The 22,023-nt window shown below is 39.6% G+C and overlaps 1 protein-coding gene across 1 annotated transcript in view; it reads right to left on the bottom strand.

Moving 5' to 3' along the window:
- SLC9A9 (solute carrier family 9 member A9) overlaps nucleotides 1-22,023 on the bottom strand; it is a 310,159-nt gene that overhangs the window by 156,753 nt on the left and 131,383 nt on the right. The window contains exons 7-9 of the mRNA XM_037908590.2: nucleotides 18,743-18,881; nucleotides 16,372-16,477; nucleotides 9,387-9,475 (exon numbers count right to left, since the gene is read on the bottom strand). Coding sequence (XP_037764518.1) covers nucleotides 9,387-9,475; nucleotides 16,372-16,477; nucleotides 18,743-18,881 — 334 coding nt within the window. The remainder of the gene's footprint in view (nucleotides 1-9,386; nucleotides 9,476-16,371; nucleotides 16,478-18,742; nucleotides 18,882-22,023) is intronic.

Below are 22,023 nucleotides of genomic sequence, written 5' to 3'. Positions count from 1 at the left end.
GAGCTATATTGCACATGAGTTAAGGTATCTTGCTTAAAAATTCACCATACTCTGGTTATCTCTTTGTTAAGACAATGGCACATTTGAAATTCTCAAGACAGAATCATGTCTACATTACAGATCATAGATTAAAATCATTTTCTCGATCCATGGGCATGTGGGTTCTCTTTGGCATGAACCCGTAGCGTCACTTCACTCATATAAGCAGTCCCATCGACCACATTTAGAGTACTCACCTGAATAAAGTTATTTACACACATGGGTCTTTGCAGTGATCAGCTCTTTATCTTTACTCTGAAGTCTAGCTTCTGTAAGATCTCAGAGATGAAGTGCGGCTTCAGAGCTCCCATGACATCTTTTACATACAGTAGTTTAACATTCAGGACAAAAGATTTTGTCTAAGTGGTAGGCATTCCCAATGGGGTTTGCTAGCAAGTTCAGTGTAAATATATGGTTAACTGTTTAACTAGTAATGCATTTGAGCAGGGTGATTACATCTAGCTTCAGAGGGCTCTCTTTACAACCTTGCTACATCTAACTATTTCATAACTGACGGCAGAAACAAAGATTAGAGTAATGGAATGAATACAGGCCTATAAACTGAATTACGTTTTCCTCTCTGTCCTTTTCAGTAACTTCCTTACACCTTCTCCCCTGTTGCAGATGTATTTTAGGGTTCCTTACCAACACTTAATCCTTGATGGTGCCTGATTCTGTCAGGAAGCAAAATTCTCTGCTCCTTTGGCTCCTTTGTCCTCTACTCTGTAGATATGCATTGCATGAGCTCCTGGCCTACGATCTCTTTTCTGTGAAGTATAGGGTGACAGCTAACAGCTGGAGTATATAGGGCTGTTAGATAGAAAATGACATCAGCTGACTGCCAATGCCAACCCACTAAGAAACTGAGCTGTATTGGGTTCCTTTGAGAACATAAATGTTAATCCAAGTCATTTCCTTCCCATGTATCCCCCTCCTGAGGTGATCTGTTGCTCTCTCTTCAAACCATTTTCAGCACAACAGTCTGACTCATCTCCTCCCTGCTTAACATCATCATGCTTAGCCACAGACCCAAAAAATGAAAGAAAACAACCACAAGCGAATAGCAGAATCTAGTTCACATGACAACAGAATTTTGGGGTATGGGTGAGGTTCCACCATGGTTAACTATCTGTTGGCAGTACCTCTTCCACCAGCAGTGTAAGTTAAAGGTACAGGGGGAAACTGTACTCCAGGACCAGGCAGAATACAATCAGAGAGCCATGATCAGGTCGCTGCCAGCTCTCCCCTCACTGCTATTGTAGGTGCAATAGAGAAACTGAGCTCTAAAGGTGGGATATGCAAAAGCACTGAGCGTTGGCCTAACTCTGCTCCTACTGAAGTCAGTGGTAATTTTGCCACTGAAATCAATGCAACCAGAGTTAAGACAGTGAAGAACACTTCTGAAAAATCCCACCCGAAAACATTTTTCACATAAAAAAAATAAATCAAATCCATTAGTAAATTGTGAAATTATGTATTTTTCAAAGGAGTATTTAAATAATTGGATTAAACAACAAAACTGAGCCATGTTAACCAACACTTTCGGGATCTTATTTTTCTTAAGACAGTATTTAAAGTAACAGTCTTGGTTTCCGAAGACAAGAGCTATGTTGGTATACATTTCTACAGCTGACTGAAACATGACATAGGTCCTTTAATAAAAGCTGAATGGCGAGTAGATGCAGGAAACTGAGAATAAAGGACACAGTGTAACTAACATCTAGAAGGTACAAACTTTTAATAGAGAAATTCTCACCCAAGAAACTGAGATGTGTTTTGCCTGTGTATCAATATCTGAGGAAAATTACACTGGCCATTTGTCTTGTGTGTCCTGTTAGTCAGGGTACGTGATGATTGTTCTGCCTGTAGCACAGTACGACATCATGGTGAGAGATACCTCCATTGTTATGTTGCGTACTACACTTTACTGCAAAGTCATGAGAATTTTCACAGCCAATAATAATGTATATCGTGCAAACCAGAAAGGAGAGCAGACTTTTTAAAAAAAAATCTGCTACCATAATTTCAACACTGATTTAAAATCAATAAAAATGAAATAATTTAGATTTAAGGCTGCCACTTCATCCTTAATTTACTGCTTTTTCACTGCGTACTGCAGCTTGACAGTCCAATATCAGAAATGTAAGAATAGTGAATAATCTGTCATATTGTAACAAAGGAGCAAGATTGCCTAAGAATAACTCTATGAATTAAGTGAACTAGAGAGCTTTTGGTTTTGATCAGTAATGAGTATTAAGATTGGCTTAAACTGGGGGCGGGGGGGTAGAAGGGCAGATAGACTTTTTTTTTAGGACCAGACTCAGCAATAATATTTCATAATAAATGATTTAAAATCATGGAATTCTCTTAATCATACATGTGCATTGCTTAGTAGGTTTCACTGCAGCGAAAGGCTCTGTGTGAGAAAAAGAGAGGGAGGGCAGATACAGCAGTAACAGCTGCATATGAAAGGGTAATTTTAGGATTAGAAAATAAATTAGAAGAATTTAAAGGAATTGGGAAACAATTTTTGAACCACATCATAAGAGAAACTAAGGATAAAGAGCTTAGGGTGGAAAGGAAAAACAAAAGAGACATGGGGGAAAGTAACAAAGAAGTTTGTGTGTGTGTATGTGTGTTCAGGGGTGAGCAAGGTTTAGGCCTGGTCTACACTATGGGGGGAGATCGATCTAAGTTATGCAACTTCAGCTACATGAATAACATAGCTGAAGTCAACATACTTAGATCTACTTATCAGGGGTCCACGTTAGACAGGAGACGCCCTTGCACTTCTCATTCAGGTGGAGTACAGGAGTTGACGGGAGAGTGATCTGCAGTCAATTTAGCAGGTCTTCACTAGATCCGCTAAATCGACTGCCGATGCATTGATCACTGCTCGTTGATCCCCCGGTAACTGTAGTCTAGTTTAATTAATTTATTTTATTTTATTTTTTATTTTTGACATGGGAGGGAGTAAAAGATCTACTGCAAACAGAAACTATGTATTTCAATTAAATGTTAGTAATTTATATAACACACCAGTTCAGAGTTAATTAAAGCTTAAACACTGTGTACTTTGTTTTAAAGTTATGTGTGCAATAGTGCGCACAATCTGTTCAAGCAATTCCATGGCAGATTTACAGATGCAATTTCCATGACTGCATATTAGGGAAACATGCATCTGAATGTCCAGTGAGGTGCAATTGCATTCACATTATATTATTTGTGCATGTAATAGTGGAAATTGCATAGTTAGGACTGGGTTCAATCAACATTGTGTGGTTTATTGTCCATGAGAGTCTGAGAGAAAATTTTTTTGGGGGGGGTAGGGGGTCTGGTCGAAAATTTTCCATCAAAAGTATTTGATGGAAAACTGGGGTTTTGACTAAATAATTTATTTTGCCTAAAGTGTCTGTTCTCTGCAGAACATTTTGATTTAGCTTAAATACCAAAAACCCCAATATATTTCAATTCAAAATGGTGCCACATTGTAACCATGGGTGTTGTAATCTTGGTTGCCTTAAACTTCCATTCTTCTCTATGGCCCAATCTCTCTGGCTGGACTACATCTTCCATGATACACTATGGCAAGGGATTCCTATGCCGCATCCCCTTCCCTCACCAAAAAGGGAGAAAGTGGTATTTTCAAAATGATGCCTCATGGGAGTTGTAGTCCTGGATGCTTATTTTCCCATTTTCCTCTGTGAGTTGGACTTTCCAGCTGTTTTACATCTTCCACATTTCATCTTACAAATTTAATTTTTGTCAGTTTTCCCATGGGAAAAAAAACCCTTCTATCTTCTGACTAGTTTAGCCTATACCCTTAAACTTTTCAAAAACAATTTATCATAGAATGGTATAAATTGGAGATGGAAAAGACCTCTTAGATATTCCAGTTCCTCTCACACTATATTCCCTATAATATGTTGCCCTGCAATTTGTCCATTCTAGATTTAAACTGTCCTAAGGGATGAACCTTCCATTACTTTCTTTGGACTATTTTAATACATCACACTGTCCAAAAGATTTTCTTGATATTTATACTAAATTACCTGTTTCTGAATTTCAACTCATGACTCCTAACTATCCTCCCTTGTGTCACCCTGAACAATTCCCTGTCAGTTTGTAGCATTTCTGTGAGAACTGGTCAGGAAATGGTCTTTTCCCCCCCTGTGAAAAATTTAGATGAAAAGTTTTTTTGTTTTGTTTTCACTGGAATTGAAAGACATGAAACCTGTTTTTATCAATAAGCAACTGCCATCAAAATAAATATTTTAATGGAAAGTTTTCAGCCAACTCAAGTTTCTATTCTTCACATAATCATAAAAAATTACGATAACCCTTTTTAGTCATCTCTTAGCCAAACTACAGTATACGGCCTTAATCCTGTACTGCGATCTGCTAGCACAGGCCTCAGTGTCTTCACTTTATCCCATTGAATAACAGATCCCAGTGAAGATTGGGGCCTATATATTTCACTCTTAACCCATCCTCAGTCATCCTCTACAATGCTCAAATAATTATTGTTACAGAAAAATTCTAATAAAACCTTTTGAGAAGACTGTTTGATTTTGACTCAGTTCTGATGGAACCAGGGTGGGTTCTGACTGAAACCTGCCTGGTTTTCTGCCAGCTCACCCACCCAGCTCCTTGGCAATCACAGGCCTTTTTGGGGTCTGCAGCTTCAGAGCAGCCCACCACCAAGTCTGAATGAAACCAAATTTTGAAATCCTCTGTGAATTTGAATTACCTTTCTCTAATTATTGTTCTACCCTCACATTTTCAGGTAATGGGGTGCCCATGTTGGAATATATTATACCAGATAATTTCCTTTTTTCTAAATGGCAAGTGTTGGCTAAATTCTCACTACTAGAAAATGAGAAGCCCCAGGGATGTCTATATTTTGCATAAGATATTCAGATCCCTTTAGGATCTTCACAGTCCATTAATTTTTTTTTTTTTTTTGGTAAAAAATAGGCATCTACAGTATAGGTTGAGGATAACACAGCAAATATCCTCAATCTAAATAGGCATCTACAGTACAGGTTGAGGATACAACAAATATCTCCAACCGCTAACAAAACTAAAGTTCATCCCCTAAACCACAGTAATCAATTCTGGGCCAAATCCTTTAGTCCTTTCTCAGTTTTTACTCTGTCCTTATTCTGGCAAAGCTCCATTTGGCTTCATCGAGAACAGTGGTTTTCAACCTTTTTTCATTTGCGGACCCCTACTATTTTCAAATGGAGGTGTGGACCCCTTTGGAAATCTTGGACATAGACTGCAGACTTATAGGAGTCCGCAGACCACAGGTTAAAAACCACTGGCCTGTGGCAACAACAATCTTTCACGGAACCCTTAGACATAGTCTGCAGACCCCCAGAATTAAGCCAGAATAATGACTGTGTCAAAACTAAGTAAGGACTTCAGGATTAAAAACCATGAGTGAAGTGATTCAAACTTCTATTAAAGTGACAAATTACAGTCTTTTCCCCACCTAAACAGAGATATCATGTGGAACCATGGCTCTGTAAGGAAGACCGGTTGTAGCTAGCATTAGCCACAGTAACATCAATAATCCATATTTTGATTCACTGCTTAATGCAGCATACAGACAATAACGTTGAGTAACAGTATTAAAAATTCCATGTGGTTGCACTGCACAGACCTTTTGAAGTAGAAGAAATCCAAAGCTAGCTACAGTGACATGCTATGATTGAATAAGCCTTAAGGCAACTCTTCAGAGACCAGACACCAGCAGATACTAGCTCAAAATTTTACATTTTGAGAACTGGATGCAAGTAGAAAGCAGGAAAAAAACTCTGCAAACTAGGCTCCATTATAATATATTTTAACCTGTTTAGAGGCACCTTGCACCATCAGATTGCTGTTGATGCTATTGGGACCACATCCCATCCTGCTCTAACACCACAGTGGCAGGCAGAAGATCTGTAGCATCTGAACAGGGTGAGATGTTGAGCAATGCAAGAAGCTCAACCCACAGTATTATTAAAGGTTCAAGGACATTGCTCAAAGTGCTGATGGCAGAAATATGAGGGCACAAAATAACTTAGGAAATTATTTGTTTTTATTGTTGGAAACAAGAAAAGAAGAGGAAATTAAAAAAATATAGGAGAGGATAACAGGGTCAAGGGGACAAAATATTCTCCCCTCCCCCCATCTCTGATCATACCTGTTGTACGTATCGTCAACATTTCAGATGCCTGAATTCTACCACCCCTAGGGAAACGGGGCAGAGAAGTTGTGGACATATTTCCAGTTGTCAAACGGATATTTAGCTATCCATGTACCTGGCTGATAGAGTGGTATCAGATACCCACATCACTATCCATCATATTATCCTTAGAACACTTTAACGGAAAGCAGAGATTTGAGCTAAAACTTAGATCCTTTGGAGGAGAGTTCTTAATGACTCTCCAGAGGCAAACAGTGTGTGGAGACCCCTCCAACTTCTCCAAGTAAGAAAAAAGACCTCTTAGCACTGAAGTCACAGGCATAGACACTGAAGCTACAGTTTGTACATCAAGGTGAAAGATACCTGGGATGCAGAAAACTCTTCCAGTGCAACCAGTCAAGCTCTGATTGACAGAACACCACACTGAGAGACGCCTCTGTGTCTCCACTTAGCTGTGCAGGGATTGCCAAAACTGCTAATACAGTTTGCTGGAGAATAGTCTAGAAGAGTCTCATCATATATGCCAGTACCACTGACCTGAAAAGCATTTGATTTTTGACAGCAGATTTTCATGAAGGTGGAGTAGCAGGAAGTCTTGAGAAATCTGAAGTGGAGTCCAGGGCAATTAGGTGCTTTGCCTTCATCCTGACAGGTGCTACAAATCCTGCTACAACTTCAGAGTCAACTCTTGGGCCAGAGGAGAACTGCATCAAAGCTATCAAGCAGGGTTAGCCCTAGGTTCCCCAGAGCCTTATGTATAGTAAGAAGAGCAGAACCTCATCCAGTCCCATTCCTGCCCCCAATTTTTGCATCTCTATGATACTTCCCAGCTGACAAGTTATTAGGAAGGCTACTGGGGGTACAGACTCTCCCCAGCACATCAGGAGTGCAACAAGCACAGCAGCAGACCTGGGAGCTGGAGGAAATGCCTTGTTATTGTGCGGTGCTGATGCCAAACTGCTGATAGATGGGGAAGGAGTACTGCAGGATGCCGAGAGAGTGGGTTGTTTGTTGGTAGATTTATTTTTAGAGCTGTCAGTTACGTGGGGTGTTTGGACATGAGAGCTATAGGCAGCATAGGCCCAAGGCTGCCACAGCTGAAGCACCCTTAAGGCTTTGATACGTCCCCTTGGTTTTGACAAGCAGATGCAACAGAGCACACCGTCTTTGGCATGGAAGAGATTCGTTTCAAGGTACAGAATTTTGAAGAGTGATCCTGACTCCCAATGGGCCAATTACTTCACTCTGCACTGAAGTATTCAAAAGGCCTTTTGTAGTTGGATGTGAATTAGACTTATAGGCGGTTTCAGAGGTGGTTAAGAAGGAGCTGAGTTGATCCACTTGAGAGTTGTCCATCTGAGGTCACCATAATTCATTGCAACTTGCAGTCACAGCTCATGTATCCAGCCTTCAGCCACAAATAGGGCTTGTCTTTACTACAATGTTAGCTCAAAGTATAATTCAAGTGTTCCCCCTCACCCCGCTCCTGTGCTCACACACAAATCTTTTGCTTGAGTTAAGAGGCGCTTTAAACTCAAGCTAACTGGTCAGTGAGAGGATATGGGATAAAGCTCGAGTGTTGCTGATGCTTGAGCTGGTCAGGGGGTAGAGATGCAGCTACTCTGTGCTGCTGTAAAATTATGCTGTGCTGCTAAATACAAACACTCCGTGTTGCTCGAGTATTACTTTTCAGGGTGACTGCTCTCAGTCGAGCTAGGATAGCTTGAGAGGGAGTTAGCTCAAGTGTATATAACTCAAGCTAATGCGGCAGTGAAGACAAGCCCTAAAACATTCATCATTGTAGCCATTCATGAAGGTCATCTTCTAACCTCATACTTGGCTCAGCTCTTGGAGTTTCTTGAGAGGTTTCCCTTCAGCCACTGACTTTCTTACAAACAATTTAAAATGCAGCTCAAGAAAAACAATCATCTCATATTAATACTTATCAAATGGCAATGTACTTGCTGATTTACAAACAAAACAGAGTCCCTGCCCCAATTAGTTTACAAAATAGTTCAAAGACAAAATAGAACAGATGCAAACAGTCAGTGATCTGTCTGTATGAGTTGGAGCTGGTGAAGGGGTGAGTGGTTGTCTTCTAAAGGCTTTGCAGAGAAGGGTGATTTGAGGAGGGATTGGAAAGAAGAGAGGTAGTTGTCTGGCAAGTTCTCTGGAAGCTGAAATGAGGGAGACTGTTCCAGACAAGCAATCAAGCAAGCAAACAAGAAGAGTACCTTGAGGGGAATGGGCTTCTTTCTAAGCCATTTATTTAAAAAAAAAATGTAACAAGTTTCCATAGACAAAAATGGATACAAAAGATCCACATTATAAAATACTATTCACTTCCCCAGAACAAAATGGTACAGAAGTGAGTCCTAGCAGATGTGCAAGCTCCTTGCTGTCAAACTGTCAGAGAGAAGAAACAGAAGGTTGAAGGGTACTGGGATTTGCTGGGCCTCCCTGAGGTGTGTGGCAGCTGTCCTGGACTTGGCAGTTTAACATTTGTTCTTTGATGTGTTGCAGAGTGTTTGTGAATCGTGACCCAAAGGCTCAACTCCTGAAAGCAGCTCCAAGTTCTCAAAAATACATACAATTGAAAGACTCAGACATTTTACTAGAAACAAACAGAAAACTGATTTTTTTCTTGCCTCCCAAATTGTTCAGTGAAAAGGAACCTTGCAGTCACCAGCATGTTCTTTACTAAGCCACAGATTTCATGAGGGGAAAGAAGTCTGCCAATGCTGGAGACTGAGGGCTGGCCCAAAAACACCTTTGCAAAAAAAATAATCCACATGAACCCAGTCTCTAAAACTGTTATATCTTTACTCACTGGAGCTTTTGGATTTCCTACTATGCTTTGCAACAGTTTTAGATGGAAGCTACTGTAAATTATTACTAGCTCTACACCTTTCATCTTCTAGATGGATATCTTATATTTCTGGTCTCTCAAAGACTAGATTATTACTTTTTTGCTTAGCAAGAGGATTGTTAATGTTTTCCTGGCAAAATCTCTACAAATATCCTTCTCCTGTAATGAAGACATAAGCCTTTTCCTTTGCATTAATGAAAACCCTTCCAGCTATGCTGGCAGTACCTCTATATATTCATTACAGCACCAGAAGAGACAAAGTCAGTTATTTTTGTACTCTACCTGTTTAGTTCTCATTTTGGAATCTGGTGACAGATTGTTGTAGGTATAATGGGCCTGTGTGACTCCACAAAAAAGGACTGCAACAATTCCTGAAATGCAAAGAAAGGCCAGAGTCAGCTACTTCTATTTTCTACCTTGCAGTAGTCAAAGGGCAGGATTAGCCTGCTCAAAAACTAATTAGATTGTGTTAAAAGCTTTTTGTAATAGAGAAATGCTAAGATATGTTTTACAATAATGTTCTTCAAACAAACTAGAATTTTGCTTTGATAGAAATCTTAGCAAATCCTCCCCTCCCTCCATCCCAGACATTTCATTGCCATCTGCTTGGACTCTTTAATACAGAGTGATAACTGTGTATAACAACCTCTGATCACAGTCAGACTGACAGTTATCTAAGTTTGTTACTCAATTATAAGATAATAAAAATATAGAAAAATAATGAAACTGTGACATAGGCCAAAGAGGCAGGAAAAATATTAATTTTTCTCCCCCAAATGCATTTTTGAGCAGTGGGTGCTGAAGGAGTGCAGTATGAAGGCCATTTTGCCCTCTGCATGTCTGTTTGCTTTGCACGTTGCACACTGCTTATTACAAGGCAAACAGCAAAACCCATCTTAAAAATACCACTTTGGTGGGAAAAAGCTGTTGCCCAGAATGACTGGGTCAGTGACTGTAACTGAGTGGCAGTAATTATGTTTCCCCAGCCTGTGGGAGGTCATGAGGAGAGAGAAGGAGCAACAGTCTTATCATGAATATGAAGGTACTCATATACGGTAACACTAATTATTTTTAAAGCTTCTCTTCCTTCCAAGCCCCACACTAAGGTGCTTAGAGCTGTTGATCATAAAGTAAACACAGTATAACAATTGAAGACATTGAAAAATTCACTGATAACATAGCCTCTTAAAGTTAGACAAACATCAATCAAAGGGACCACACAGAGGAAAAAAGGAAAACTGGGGATAAATAAGTGGCCAATGGTGACTGTACAAAAGCATCTCTGGAAAAAAGAAAACTCTCTCTTAAACATGTGCTGCAACTAACTGAGGGGGAATGATCCTGGGATCCTCCCCGGTGAAAACATGACTGCCTAGTGGATGTAGGCCCCACTCATGTAAAGTGATCCTGGTGGGTGGACTCTCAGGGAGCCCCACTGACTTCAGTGAGAAACCACATGGGCATAGGAGCTCACACACCTGGCCTAAGAGAGAATGGTGAATCCCCAAAAAGCAGGTGGTGCATCTGTGTAAATATTAATCTGGAGAGGCTTAGTGAGGAGGTTTCAAATGTAGCCAGCCCCTTTATTGTAAGGGGCTTTAAAAAATAACAGTGCTGATGTGAAATAATCCACTGTTTCATAAATAGTAAAAAATGCAGGGCAGGCTTAATATGATCACAGTTACTTAAGCCAGTGAGCAAATGAGCGGTGCATTCTGAACAAACTGCAAGCAATAGGATTGCCCTGCTCGCTAAACTTGGCTAAAAAGGGAGGGTGAGGGTGATCCTGGGAATGGGACTGGCTAGTTTGTAGAAGCCTCAGATTAACATTTGAGATGTTGAATGCTAATCAAAGCCTCTCAGATGTTTGAAATTGGGGGTATCAATGACTGAGGAAGAGTGGGAAACATTTCCTAGGACCAAAATGAGGATGCAAAAAAAGGAAGGACAAAGTAAGAAGAAATATTTAAAAAATGACAAACATCATTTGAAGGAAAAAAATAAAAAGACTAAAGACTAAATAAAGTAACATGATTCTTTTACTAGCCCTTCCTCAGTTTTCTGACTCTCTTTAGTCTGCTAGATGTAAAAGTATTGTCCAGCTGAAACCAGTTTTCAGTACTTTAAGTCTCTTTTTCTTTTCATTTCCGGGAAGACCTGAGGAATGGCATCAATGTGCCTTTGATGGAAGAAAGAAGAAGGAAGTAGGAAAAAAAATATGAACAATGGCACAAAGAACAACTGCCACCAAAGAGAAAATGAAAAACCAATTTTCCCATGCAGCAATGCAGAAATTCTCTTGGCTTCTGAATTCTATTCACCTGACTGTATTTCTATTGCAGTAATACAAGCTTCTGCAAACCAGGAAAATTTCACTGAGCTTTAACTGCCCTTTCTTTGCTTTTGTAATATTTCTTTTAATTCAGCACTGGGCCCATCCCCTCAGCTAGAGCTATAGCGCAAGCGTCATTAGAGAGCCGTGTTGGGCATTATGTTAAGGACTCATTCTCCCAAATGGCTTCAATTCCTCTTCTAGGGTTTGCAGGATGCCCTGTATTTTGTAGTCTAAAGCTGACATGGGAATGTATAAATTCTCTAGGTTAATTAGCAGCATCACAATGTCCTCCTGTACAGTGTTATGGATAAATACATGCTCACACCATGAAAAGCCAGTTTAAAAAAATATGGCTAAGCAGGACTATTTCTAAATATCACTAGTCCCTGGGTCAACAATAAAAATGGAAATATGAATTTCCTGTTCAGTTTCCACTGCATGAGTCATCATTCTGCCAATTTTTTTTAATTTGACTATTAAATTCAACCATGCTAGTAAAAATTGATTTGTGACTGCCAAATAAAATTGTTAATTAGAGGTGGGATAAGTGTCTATTTACTGTTTCCTGAGGCAATGTGAAAACTGGGTCTGTGGTATATAAAGAGCCTGATACTGATCTCCCACCAGGAGTACATTCACTAAATCAGTGCAACTATTCCAGTGAAAAACTGGAATAAGAGAGACCAGTATCAACCACAGAGTATCTGATACAGAGTGTGGGTTCTGGTTTGAGCCTTTAAGAGCCATCACCATCATCCTTCAAAATGGAATTTCATAGACCATATGAACCTTATTTCCAGGGGAGATGGAGTGCTTGCAGCAGGAAATTTATATGTTGCTAAAACAAGGCTTGCTGTGCACAGTCATGGCAGTTACAACATAAGATATATCATAAAGCATGAGGGGAAGTTATTGGAATGTGTCTTTTTAAGAGACTGGTGACCATATGCATGTTAATGCAACTACACAGGAAACAAGGCAAGAATTACCTAAAGAGGCAAACACGGAACTTTCCATTGTGGAAGGGCAAGTTAAGTGAGGCTGGAAATTCTTTGACAAGTATTAAAATTGGATTTTGAAGAAAGGAATCAGCCTGACAGCAAAATGCTTTCTCCACTGTGTATGGGATATAAATTAGGCAATTGTATATTTTGTTCAAAGACTTAGCGGAATTGTCCAATTTTCTTCTGACATCTTTCAGTTTGATTCTGGACTGCTATCACCTACAAAGCATGCATCAAAGATAAAACTATTCACTAGTTCTTTCCTCATTAAAACGTCAGATTCTGGAGCCAAAAATGTAAATGTCTGTCTCAGTTTCCTGCTAAATTAAATGCACACTTCTTGGTTTTACTGAGAATGAACAATGTTGGAATTCTGGACAGGAGAATGTGATTAGATCTATCAGAGCAGAGAGAGTGTGAAAGTCTTTCTTAACAGTTGCTTGTACCTGTGGCTTTATTTTTTGGGGATAGTAGTGACTAATTTACTTTTCCATTCCCTCCGCTCCTTTTTTTAAAAAAACTGAAAAAGAGCACTAACTGAGAGCCTCAGCACCCATATCACTGAAGCAGAACTATGGATTAAAGTGAAAGATTTAGGAAGAAATGGAAAATTGGTTCATCAGTGCAATACAACAGCAATGATCTTTCTGAAGAAATTAAATTATTGGAAAATGTAATGTAATATAAAAAAATGAAAAACCTGATAATAAAAAAATGATAGCTATATGAACCAAGTCAATCAGCAGATAGCTAAACTCCAACTACGCCAACCTCTTTGATAATGGGTAATAAGATTTAAAAAAGTCTACCAGTCTAGTTGCTTTTTACTCCATTTGTGAAACACATAGGAATAGTAACAGCTTGTTAGCTGATGCCAGGCATAAGGAAATCAGTCTCAATGAATTTTACTCCATTGTTTATACTGATAGTGGCAATTCATCTTAGGGTAAAAGATGGCAATATGTGATGCTGATAATGGGACTCATGCCACAGAAGAGGCAATTGCTATCCTAAAATGCATCACTGATGGTGTGCATTAATTTATAAGTAATTCCTTTACTGAAGGAGAGAGAGACTAAATGTCCTTGATGGATCATTTCACAAATAGGCAAAAGGAAATTACTTCCCTGTAATTCTCACTCTCTAATGGCCTGATTTTGCAAGGTGCTAGACAGACTCAACTCCTAAAGGTATAACTTGTAACTAGAGCCCTGCATTTTGGCTGAGGAGAGCACTATGAGAGGTGTGCTCTTAATACAACCCTGGAAGTGACTGTTCAGGCCAAGAGGCTCTTATGTAACATAAGCATAGCTGCTGACTCCATGGGTGCTCCAGGGCTCTAGCACCCACAGAAAAAAAATAGGGGTTCTGAGCACCCACCAGCCACAGCTTTTTGGCAGTGCTGCTGATCAGCTGTTTGGCGGGGTCGCCAATCAGCTGTTTGGTGGCTGGTGGGAGATGTTCAGGGGAGAGCAGAGAGCAATGAGTGGCAGGTGGAGAGCCTCAGGGAAGGGGGTGGAGTGAGGGCGGGAAGAGGTGAAGTGAGGGTGGGGCCTCAGGGGAAGGGACAGTGTAGGGCTGTGGCCTCAGGGCAAAGCAGGGGTGGAACACCCACCGGGAATAATAGAAGTCAGCACCTGTGAACATAAGCGTAGTCCACGGCATTGCTCCTTTCTGGTGGCTGCATAGATTAACCTCATTTTAAATAGATTCCACTAGTTCGGGATTAAGAAATCAGATGCTTTCTCCTAAATTTGCATCTCTCATTGAGCAGTGAAATGTGCTGCTGGAAAGCTGTTAAATCACCTGATGATCTGTTAACCAGTAGAATGAACTCCACTCTGAAATATAACTAAAAAAAAAGATTGTGGAAAGAGTGAATACAAGCATTTTCAGGCAAGGGTGAGAGAAGATGAAAGTTACATTGGAAGTGGTTAAAAGCAAAGGGCTAAAAATGTCTACTTTAAGATGAAATGTCAATACAGTATTAATAGAGTTGTTGCATATGGAAAACTCAGCTTTGAACTTCTGAAGCTACAAGGAAGACTGCATGTGTTCTTTTTTCCTAACAGCTTCTGACAAAGGCCTTTCATAGAAACTAAGTGACAGAGGCTCAACCCTGCTGATAAATGAGGCAGGAGTCATCTTTGCCTCCTCACGACAATGTAATTAAACAATTGCCAACTAAGACAAAGAAGGTGCATATGAAAAGAATTGCTAGTGCCAGAACTAAAAGGGCGGGGTTTGTTTTCCTTGCAATTTATGTAGGTGGAGCAATTTCCTTTTTTACCATCTATGTCAGTCCTTTTATTTATAAGCAAAGGCTTAACTTCCTTGTACTTTTCTGTTTTTTTCCCTTTAATTGGATCATGACTTTGCTTTCCACTCACTTTCTGGCCATTAAAAATAGTTAACTATGGCTACTGTGTCATTATAAAACCCCTCCGTGCCATCAGTAATTAGGGCTTTGATTTCTGACATTTTATATGTTAAAAAAATGAAACACCATCCCAAGTGACTAGTGGGAGAGAGTGCATTAGGTGTCACCATATTTGCAGTGTGATGTGAAGAAATGATATATGCCAATTATTTGGACATGCAGTCTGCTCCAGCATTCTGACAGTGGAACTTGCCTTCAGTACAGCAGCGCCTGCAGCAGTGACAGCATTGGAGGCAGTATCAGCGTTTCCATTATGAACCCCGCTTTTCAGTTATTTAAAAATTTAGTAACACCATATTTGTTCCTGGCTAAAATGTGACACCCATGGATTCCGCTTAAAATTCCTATCTTAGAAAGTGTGGGAAGTCACTCAGCTTAAAAACAAAGGATTTAGAAGTTATTCCATTTTTTTGTCTAGGTAAATAGCAGGTTATTAGAGGTAATGTTTTGAAAATGGCCAGTAACCACAACAGGACTAAAGAAGGCCTTGTTCAGGTTAAAGTTGGGGTTTTTTTGGAAAGTGATAGAGCCTGGCACTCTTGTTTAACTTGGAAACACATTGGCATTCATCCACCTTTGGCATAGAATGGGACAGAAAATTGTGCATAAAATGAGGAAGAGGAGTGAGCATGCAGCAATTTACAACAAACCACACGCTGGTTTCAAAGTCCTCTGAACATACGGCGTATCACACAAAAGGCAAAATCCTGGCTCCATTGAAGCCAGTGGGAGTTTTGCCATTGACTTCAGTGTAGCCAGGATTTCACCCAAGGCCTCACTGCTCCCCAAACGCTTTACAAGGATCATGTTCAAAGTAAAAATTAACAGGTCTCTAGCAATTTCTCCAGAAAAACTAAACAGGCTCTCTATTAATGCTCAGGCACTCAGGTTTTCTTCTAACTTTCCTTGGTGTGAATTATGGCAGTTCATGGTCAAAAATAACAGTATCAAAAACATCAATAGGCTTAAACTATTATGAATCATATTCTTCCTAATCACCTTATGAAATCAATCAGAGTCTGGGCATTGCACAGATTACTTCTGTGTACCTTTTTCATTGTGTATGAATGTGTTCACTTGTTCTCTGTGTTTAAGAAAGCAATTTCTGGCCATGTATTTGACTATGGTTGCACAAATGCTATCTCCATGTTGATGCAGCAATGTGTAGGCTGTAAGTGGTTTTGGTCTGTCACTGGGCAGCCTGTGCCTTTCTCCTGATGCAACAGGGATTTGAGTGGGAGAAATAAAAAAACCACCAACCAAACAAAAACTTGTGCAAAAAAAAAAAAGTCATTCAGGTATCTATGGATTTATGCCTGCAGATGGATGTTTGCAGCACCCACACATTTCAGCAATGACAAGAAGCAACTGGATTTTGGAAGATTCATATAAAATGTCATGCTCAAAATAGGTGTGCTGTTTTCCCACATCACAGATTTACTAAAAAGCCCCACAGTCTTTGCTTACTCAGGAAAATGCAACACTTACCTGTAAGACCAGCAGCTTCTGCTGACAGGAAGGCACTCCAAGACAGGAGGAAGAATAGGCCTGTTTCCAACATGGGGAACTCACACAGCTTTGTAAATTTTGTCAAGTGCTAAAAAATACTAAGGAAAAAAAATGAACAGCTTTGCAGCCTAAATTCAACCTCACCATCATAAATGAAATAATGCACCGTAAAACTATTCAGCTGTATCATACAGAACACATAAGCATGTGCCTTCAATGGGACCTTAAGATTATATAAGTGCGTTGCTGGATCAAGGCCTAAGTGATTGAATTTAGCATTAATTTTCCAGCATTAGTCTACTTCACATATCTACATTAGCCGTTGAAATGTGCTCATGTCATGTGGTTTCAAAGAAATGTGGCTGTGAAAAGGTGATATGGCAACAACATGATCAAAAAGCCAAGTTGGTCCATAGCCTTTATTGTCTCTGTGAAAAGGGAAGGTCAACTTTACTATGTAGCCTTTAAATGGAATCAGTTTACAAAGCATAATTGGTGCTTCAGAACTGGACTCTCAAAGGAATCAAGATGGGGAAGCTGATTAACACATTAGTGCTTTGTTTAATCATTTATACTTGTGCAAAGTGAGTGTAAGTTGCTACTGTTGTGATTTGGTAGCATTTTTACACCAACAGATGTAAATGACTAAACAAGATGTAGGGAAATGGAGAATCACGCCTTTCCCAGGTTGGATAAGCTGCACTTTAATTTAGCTTGGCTTGTACCTTGTTTAATTACTGCTACTACATAAATTGTAAATTAAACAAATATTGTATTTTATGTGAGCATCTCAAAATACTTTGCGAACATTAATTGTTATTGTACCCATTTTAAGGCAGCGTTCACCGAAGTATAGAGAAATTAAGGGCTGAATCCTCAAAGGTAGTTAGGCAGCTAACTACCTTTGAGGCTCTGGGCCCAAGGGCTTGTCTACACTAGAAACTTAAGTCACCTGTTAAGTTAGCTGTGAAACTGATAAATATGATGGCTAACAGCCGATGTAAGTAATGCAATGTCTACACAGACACTGCATCGACCTAACTACACTGACATAAGCCCTACGCTTCTTGTTGAGGTGGACTTATGTTGGTGTCGTAGGGCACTTACGTCGGTGGGAGCAAGGCTGTAGTGTGTACACTGACATAATTAGCAAAAAGAAAAGGAGTACTTGTGGCAGCTTAGAAACTAACAAGTTTATTAGATCATAAGTTTTCGTGAGCTACAGCTCACTTCATCGGATGCATCCGATGAAGTGATGTTGCAACCGATGAAGTGAGCTGTAGCTCAAGAAAGCTTATGCTCTAATAAATTTGTTAGTCTTAGTCTCTAAGGTGCCATAAGTACTCCTTTTCTTTTTGCGGATACAGACTAACACGGCTGCTACTCTGAAACCTGACATAATTAGGCTGAAGAAAGCTGCCTTATGTCGACCTAACTCTGTAGCATAGACCAAGGGTAAGTATTTTGCCTAAAGTCCCACAGTGAATCACTATCAGAGTTTAAGATAGAACCCAGGACTCTTGGCTCCTTTTGCCTTTTCCACCCAGTAGACAACACTTCTTCTGATTTTTATCCAGTTACATTATATTTCCACACAGTTGTATGGGTCAGTTAAAATACAGCAACTGCTGGGGAGGCTGAGTGTGGTATGAAGCAAGGGTTTCATTACATGAATTTAGGTTAGTGTCAGGTGGAACAGCACAGGAGAATTTTGATGTCATGGTGCTTTAATTTTCTCAGGAATGCTAAAATACTAACAGGTACTTCGTAACCTGTAATCCCATGACTTTGTCAGTGGCTGTGAGCTCTGTCAAGGAGGTGAGCTCAGTCCTTGGAGTAAGGTTGCATCGCACATACTCTCCTCCCCTCCACCAGTCTGGTCCAGTGTGGTGATCCATTCCTCGTTGATTGAAAGGATTGGTCAGCATGATAATGTTTTGGGGAGAAATAAAATAAATGGGGAAAGACAGAGGGATTTCAGGAGAGTCTCCCAAACAAGGGAATTTGGGGTCCAGTCCTGCAACTTTTACTCATGTGAATAGTCCTTAGGCACAAGGGTAGTCTTACTGAGGTCAATGAGACTACTTACAGGAGTAAGGGCTATAGATTTTGGGCCAGATCCTCAGCTGGTTAAAATCAGCTCTATTGAAATCATTGAACCTGTGTTGATTTTCTCCAGCTGAGGACCTGGCTTTGTTTACAGAGCCTCTTCAAACCCATGGTCAAGAAGTTCAAGCTCAAAGTAAAGACGGTCAGTCTTAAATCACAGACAGCCTTAGAAGTTCTTTTCAAGGCAACCAGACTTTCAAACTTGCAGAGTTTTTTCTGTTTGAAAAACAATAAAGGATATTAAAGCTGTGACAACAGCATATGAGGACCCCATTGCAAATGATCCAGCAAAGATCCCCAGGAAATTCCCCACAGACTGGAAGAAAGCAGCAGCATCAAATGTGTTAGGATTCTCCTTGGGACTGTAAACAGATATCGAACTGAAAAGAAGACAAGGGGGAGAGAGGAAAATAATGAATTAAATCACATTATCGTTATAGTGAAATCAAGTGTTAAACATACCCACTTTGTAGGCACTCACAATGCAAGAGAATGCTCCTCAGGGCTATTAGCAAAATAGAAAGGCAAGAAAAAGGAGAGTAGGAGGAAAGGGTTTATTTTTCAAGGCAATAACCTGAGAATCAGTGGTTTGCTGCCAGTCAGTAAACATTTTTATACTAGGACTGTCATAAACAAGATTGTTTCCAAGCCAGCTAGGCATTAAACCATGGTAGATGTATAAAGAATATGCAGGGAAAATAGATAACTTTGAATTATTTATTGGCCATATGTCTTCGGAGCTGTTATATATTCACAAATATTTCTGGTAAAAAGTGCATTTTTATGGCTGAGGCACAAATGGGCAATACAAATCACAGTATGTACCAAATCTTCAGAAGTGATGCTGTCATAAACCACAAACTAGTTCCCTTCCCTAGCATAACCCTTCGTAAACAAAACGGTGAACATGTCAAGAGCTGCACAGTATGAAACCCCAGAGAAAAACAAGAGGACTGTTTTCCCAGAGAAAGAAACTGCTGTAGTTGCCAGAGGTCGTCTTTTATATCCAGTCTCTGGCTGTAACCATCAAGATTATTTTCTTATGGGAAATTACTCCACCAATGGCAAGGCCATATCTTTAAACATTTTTGAGGGCATCAAATTTGCTATTTACTACTGGTGACTTGATGCCCAGAATGCTAATGATACGGCCAAGTATGAATGTATTTCTGCTTGTTGTAACATAAAAATTAACAGATGTGCTGTAGTCCCAAGCTTCACAAATACTAATTAAGCAATGTTTCAGATTTTTGTGGTTCTGTTGCTTTCGACACTTGAGGTCTTTTATGCTTACTATCAAAGAAAATAAGTGATCTTGGCAGTGGATTTTAGAATGGAGTATGCATTGCTGTAAAATGATTGGTATTTTAAACATTAAAACTAGATGATTTTAAATTGGGGTGAATATTTCATGCTTATGGACGTGTTCTTAATGTTCATCTCTGCAACTGGATGTTTTCTGTCTGGAGACTAGGCAGCAGAGATGCAGTTCTGTATTCAAGATTTTTCTGAACAGTTGCACTCATTTAAGTGCCTCCAAATGTTACTCAGAGACCAGCAACTAGGCTACTCTCAGATCTTATCTCTTGGTTGGTCAAGGATATATAGAAAGGGAAGTGAACATGAGTGAATAAAAGAACAATCCTTAGAAGTACTGAACTCCTCGTGGCTGGTGCTCACCACTTGTCTGGATCTGGACCTAAAGTCTTACTTTTTTATTTTAAGCTTTTAGTGTGCCCATTACCGCACTCTCTTGCCACACATGAGAACACATAGCACTTAGTGCTATGAATTTTGAAAGCACTGTACGTACACTGATTAAGCTTCACATAATTCTAGTGATGTAGCTAAGTAACAGTTACAATTCCAATTTTACATATTGGAAAACTGAAGTGACTAGTTCAAAGGTCACACAAAGAATCAGTAGCAGGGCCGGAATCAGACTTTCAGAGCTCTTGATTCTTGGCCCCAATCATCTAGACCAAGCTGCCTCTTGAGGGCAAAGGGGATGATTTGGTATTGATAAATATTTTATTTGACTCAAAGTGACACATTCTTGTGTTACACCTGGCTGCATTGTGATCATCACTGTGGTCATTAAGCAGGGTCTAAGAAGTGCTGTACAGTAAAGTGCAAATGAGCAATGACATTCTAAACCCATTCACTGAGAATGTGAATATGAATGCTGAAAACTTTTCTTACATACAGAAAATTTCAAAGCACCAGAAGCTGATATTCTTACTCATGCAGAGTAGCACTTTCTTTCCAAAAATTGTCTTGTTAACATCAATGGGACTATCTGAGGACCTTGTGAGGAAGCATATCATATTCTGGCCCTGTACCATTGCATCCAGTATAAGTGCCAACCAGTGCATGTGTATGCCTGGGACCAGCATTGCCAGTTCTCTCTCAACTGCTGGACATGCCATGCTGGAGAACAATCTCAGGGAGTACATTTCTTGCCTTCATTCATGTCTTGAGATGATGCTCATCACTGACCCCTTCAGTCTGAGGTTTTAGCCTTCACAGTCACATCAGAGATTATGGTAAAAATATAAAACTCGGACTCTCTGAGCATCTGCTTCTTTCAGTTGATGTCTTCTCAGCTATAGTGCTGTAGGTCAACAAACTCTTATTTGCTAATATTTCTTGTATACCTAAAAGGGACTCTAGTTGTTTGTTCTGTGTGGAAATGTTATAGTTAAAATTCTGTCTCTTCTTGACTGTAGATCATGTTCTCATTGATTCTTTACCTCAAAGAAGTATACAAAGACTGCAGTTTCTCATACCTGTTTCTTAATTAATTGTAAATGGGGAATTGACCTTCTATGTCACTAAGTTTTGAGTGGTGATTTCAATCAAGTCAATCTAGCATTTTTCCTGACTGCATCAAAGAAAGCTGATGAACTATCCAGAGGGCCTGGTCAATGCAAGGGACAGCAGATGTTAAAAGCCATGAGAACTGTATCAAGAGCTCCTTGACCTGGAAGAAGAATACACCAGGCAAACATCAATGAAACCATTAATGAACTGCTTATTAATTATGCCAGCCACAAGGCAAAAGAGGTGTCCTAGTTTAAAATCAGTTAAAGAGTGTTATACTAGGTTTTATCATCAATTACATGGGCATTTTCTCAAACAAAAACACCCAAACAACTTATCTTAAATTAAACCAGAGCTATCCTGCAGAACTGAAGCAGCCTTCAGTTTTCAGAAGGGAATAAATACAGTAAGCCTACCATTGTATCAGAAGAAAAGCACATTCTAAATCTTGGCTCATCTTTATAATTGAAACAAAAGCAAATATTTGATTTAAACAATTGTAGGCCCTAACTATGCTGCCCAGGAAAATGCTGCTAACAATTCTTTCTGGAAAGAATTGTTGCCCTGAACAGTTCTCCTAGGGTCTAAAGCTTTTACATTCAAATAGGTGAATGTTTATATGAATTTATTGGATTATTAAACATTTTCTCTGCCTACAGGTCTTCTTACACTTTAAGAAGTGGGACTGTTGGGACAGGA

The sequence above is a fragment of the Chelonia mydas genome, chromosome 9 (genome assembly GCF_015237465.2).
Source record: "Chelonia mydas isolate rCheMyd1 chromosome 9, rCheMyd1.pri.v2, whole genome shotgun sequence".
NCBI classification, from domain to species: domain Eukaryota; kingdom Metazoa; phylum Chordata; order Testudines; family Cheloniidae; genus Chelonia; species Chelonia mydas.
The sequence above is the reverse complement of the archived record's forward strand: the minus strand, read 5'-3'. Positions and strand labels throughout refer to the sequence as shown.